This window comes from Pteropus vampyrus, unplaced genomic scaffold (genome assembly GCF_000151845.1).
Source record: "Pteropus vampyrus isolate Shadow unplaced genomic scaffold, Pvam_2.0 Scaffold690, whole genome shotgun sequence".
Taxonomy (NCBI): Eukaryota; Metazoa; Chordata; class Mammalia; order Chiroptera; family Pteropodidae; genus Pteropus; species Pteropus vampyrus.
In genome coordinates, this window is record NW_011889471.1 from 107,583 (window position 1) to 111,929 (window position 4,347).

The 4,347-nt window shown below is 50.0% G+C and overlaps 1 protein-coding gene across 1 annotated transcript in view; it reads left to right on the forward strand.

The window, feature by feature from the left end:
- The window catches only part of MYOM2 (myomesin 2), a 103,160-nt gene that overhangs the window by 94,064 nt on the left and 4,749 nt on the right, over window positions 1-4,347 (forward strand). Inside the window, exon 38 of the mRNA XM_023526072.1 lies at window positions 1,200-1,320. Coding sequence (XP_023381840.1) covers window positions 1,200-1,320 — 121 coding nt within the window. The remainder of the gene's footprint in view (window positions 1-1,199; window positions 1,321-4,347) is intronic.

The window sequence follows — 4,347 nt, forward strand, 5'->3', positions numbered from 1 at the left end:
GAGAATTCGGGCACATTTCTGCAAAACGGAAATACTTACGCCATTGAACCGTAGAACTGAGATAATTTCATTAAAACATTTCTAATAACGAAGAATGTTTATTAGAGATTTTCCACGGACCTACTGCACGTGGGCCCTGACGGCTTAACGCTGTCGGACACCTCGCTGCGCAGCGTCCACGGCCGTCACTGCCCCCTGCAGGCGTTTCCTGCAGCACCGCGGGGCCACAGGCCACCGTCCCCTCCAGAGCGCCCCGCAGAGCCCGCCTCCTTACGACAATTGTCCGCAGGAGGTAATTAGCTTATGGAGCTGATGTGCACGACCTTTGCCCGTGCCGAAGATCACTCGGCAGCGTGGCGAGGTTCAGCCAGACCACGTGTTCTTAAAGGCGGCCGTGGCCTGGGCTCTGAAGGTCATCAGGGTGCCCCTCCCCACCCCCACCCCTCCGCGGGTCCCGGGGGGCCCCTCCACACCCCCGCCCTTCCAGGGGTCGACACCTCTTCTGAGGCTCCTATTTTACACTTTGCGATGTGAAATTTTATTTCTGTGAGACGAACCTCGGAATCTCTTTGTTCTCAGTCCATTCGGTCTAGTGCTGCCCGTGTATTTAGGACGCGGGGCGCAAAGCCTCTCCTAAACCTTTGCTATGTTAGTAAGAACCGTCTAGAATTACCTTTCGCATTTTTCCCAGCCATGACTCTCTTCCTATGCTTAATATTTATATTTGTATTTGGTTTCCAAGATTCCTCAGTCTCTTCAAAATTCTGAGCATGATCTTCACTTCCCGGAAGAGCACACGCACCCCAGATTCCAGGACAAAATTACAGAAACGCTGTATTAGAAACTACTTATTTGCGACCTTATTACATGAACAAATTTCATACGTTTCCCTCGAGACTCGCCCACCATTGCATCTCCATCACTTTTAGATGAGGCGGGGGGAGCTCCGCGTCGGAGGAGGGCTCACCGAAGACGCGCTGACCGCATCCCGCTGCCGTTGGTCCGGCCGTGAGGCTGCGGACACTCTCTGCTGGCCAGAGTCTCGTCTTTGCGCTTGGAGGTGACCTGGGGATCTCAGCCGCCGTGGTGAGCTCCAGCCGGCCTCCGAAGCGCTGAGGAAAAGCACCACCTCCCTACTCTTTGGGCAGATCATCTTGGTCTAGGAAACCTTTACGTCTGTTGCCCCACTTGCCGTGGAGGTCAAGGTCTTCTTGGCTGATCCACCTGCATTGGTGGCTGCTGCTCCTGCGGCTGCCCCAGCCCCAGCCAAGGTTGGCGCCAAGGAAGAGTCGATGGAGTCGGACGAGGAGATGGGATTTGGTCTGACGAATCAATCGCCAGACGCAACCAGCACAGCCAGCTCTGTTTGTGAAGCAAGGAAATAAAGGGTACTTCTCTTAAACAAAAAAAAAGAAAGAAAAAAGAAAATAAAAACAAACCCAATCAAAAAACAAAAAAAAAAACCACAAAGCCTCTCTCTATGGCAGCATAACAGACAGGATGACCCAAACTCATTGAGGATAACCATCTGTCTGCTGGCTTCTTTTCACAGTTTTTTAAAATTCCCGTCCGGGAGAAACAGTGCGCCGCCCACGGAACTTCCTAGAGGCCGCGTCTGCTCCGGCACCTGCCACGTCTTCTCGAAGGCAGCGCGTTGTCCGAAGTTCGCACGGTTTGGCCCGAGCAGCGCTGAGAACTCGGCCGTGTGCAGAGCCGCGTGCTCCGAGCCCACAGCGCGGACGGCCCTTCGCGATGCCTTCCTGGGCCTCAGAAGGGCCCATTATTTTGCCTATCTCGATGCCATTATCGGCACCACAAAGCAGAAGCAACTTTCTAAAGAAAACGCAGCCCCTGCAGACGCTACGCTGCTCCGTGTCGCGCCTCACGGCAAGGTCGTCGGTTGGCCCTTTGCTGGAAGAGCATGAAGAGTGACATAGTTCCCACGGCCTGATGGGAATCGCTGTGATGCAGAGCGTGGCTCACCCCGGCCTCTGCAGTCGTCAGCTGGCCGACCCCCCGCACCCCGCAAGCAGCCCAGCGCGGTGTCCCGATAATTTGGCAACGCCGGACCGTCACGTGTGGAACGTGGACTCTGACGCGAGACCGGCCGGCCCGGTGGCCGAATTCAAAGGCCGGTGTAATTTCCATTCGTCCCAGTGGATGCTGCAATGACTACGTCTTTCTAAGTTAAATGAAGCGAAGAAATCCAATGTTCTAAGTGATTTTTATAAATTTTGGCGCCTCCATAACCCAAGGAATCGATGTCGTTTCTCTGCAGGAAGGCGTAGCCTGCGCCGCCTTTCACGTTATAAACACAGACGCCCCCAGGTCACACGGCCGGTAGCCCCTGGTGTCCCCCGTGCCCACATGCTCTTCACCACGACATGATTGCTCTCGGCCCCGCCCACACGGCAAGGCTGGGCCGGTGCAGCTCAGCTTCACTGCGTTGGCTTCTGCTCTCACGACCCCCTTCCCTGGGCAGGCTCAGCCGTGTGGCCCATTTTAGCGGGCAAATGCACGTGGCCGCGATGAAGGTCACAGGGGGCTCGTGACTGATGGGCGAGCCTCTCCGTCCCTCTCGTCCCTGATCCCGGGAGCCGTGGAGCCGTGATGAGGTCCTGAGCAGCTAGAGCTTTCACTAGCGAAGGTCAGGGCGGAGGTGGACGGACGCTCTTGACAGCGTGACCTTCAACCGAATTATGAGAGGCCCCTTCGCAACCCTTTAACCACAGAGCCTTAAGCGACTTTGATTTTAAATAATAAAACGCCTATCACACGGTGATGAGCACTTTTTATTTATTTTTACACATGAGAAAAACAAATGGTGCTTGCCGTTAGGAATCACAGACTCAGAAAGACTCACATCTTTTATATTTAAATGTTCGATGTGAAATCTCATGTAACGTTATATAAATAAATATTTCAAAATGGCTATTTTTTTTTGTTCAAATACCACGTCTGAGGTATTTTCAACACCTTTGGTCAAATGATGTATTAATCTTTTCAGAACAGAATATTGTTTTGATAAATCGAAGGCAGGAACATTTATAGCAGCAGATATCCTGGTATTGTTTTCCTTCTTTTTAAAAGTCTACTTATTTTCAAAAAGAAAAAATTAGACGTCAGTTTTTAAAAACACGTTTTTGAGGGAGAAGCAACCACCAGTACATCAGTGACAAGCATCCCTCTGCGTGCACCGCATCACACCCCAGACCGAGTTCTCAAAGCGTCGTAAATAATACGAACTGTGAATGTGAATCTGACATCTCAGATGATAAACGACAATTTATTTTAATAGAACGAACTGGAAATAGCAACTCTCGCCACCCCTTCAAACGTAATGCAAATGGGTCCTTCCCCTGTTAGGACTGATAAGTATAATCCTTTCCCCACCATGAGACGACAAACCCATGAAATATAACTGGAAAAGCAATCTACGAAAATGTGCAAATAAAGATACATAAATTTTAAACATTCAAATATATGATTTCAAAGGAACTAAATCCTACTCGTTTCTAAACACGGTTAAGTAAGGAGTTTTTTTTTTTTTTTTTTTTAATGTATTTCACTGATATGAAGCTAAGTCAGAATCTAATTCCTTCGCACGGGACAAAGAACCGTAAACTAAGCCGCTTCGTACTAAGGACCCGATTCCTTTCATGCCTACGATGTCAGCCAACATTTTGGACATTAATTTCCAAAAGGGCTCACCCCCTCATCGTTAACCCTCCCCATCGCATTCCAGAATCTTTGAAGTTGTTAGAGGATTTCTCTGTATATTCTCGGGAGTTTGGAAAGAGAAGAAAGCAAGCGATTTTCTATGCTCGGGGGTCTGCGATATGAACAAACCATGTGATTCGACCACGCAGAAAGTGAGCTTCGAAACCTGTGCGGGAGGCCGGGCCGTCTGCCCGAATGAACCCCGGACCCATAGCCAGATCCCATCTCGTTCTTGCGTTATCTGCGTATGTGACTTGTCCTGTGTTTCCCTGTCTTTCTGCCCCCCAGGGGAATGGTCATGTACTAATAAGTGTGTCCACTCTAGTGTGGACCAATGAATCCCATTAAGATGAGAACTCGACCTTGCTGCAAAATTATCTGAAACACGTTTCACTTCACAAGTATGAGGTTCGAATACATTGCACGCTTCCCTTAAGGGTCCACGTGGCCATGACAAACAGAATTCTGCATCTTCCACAGGAAGGGAGACTCGCCTTAGATGAGGGCAGACACAAGGGCGATGGCTAATTTCATGTGTCGTTTCACTGGCTGCAGGGCCCAGTGGTTCGTTCAAACACTAGTCTAGATGTCGCCGTGAAGATATTTTTTTTCTAGAAGGTAACTAAC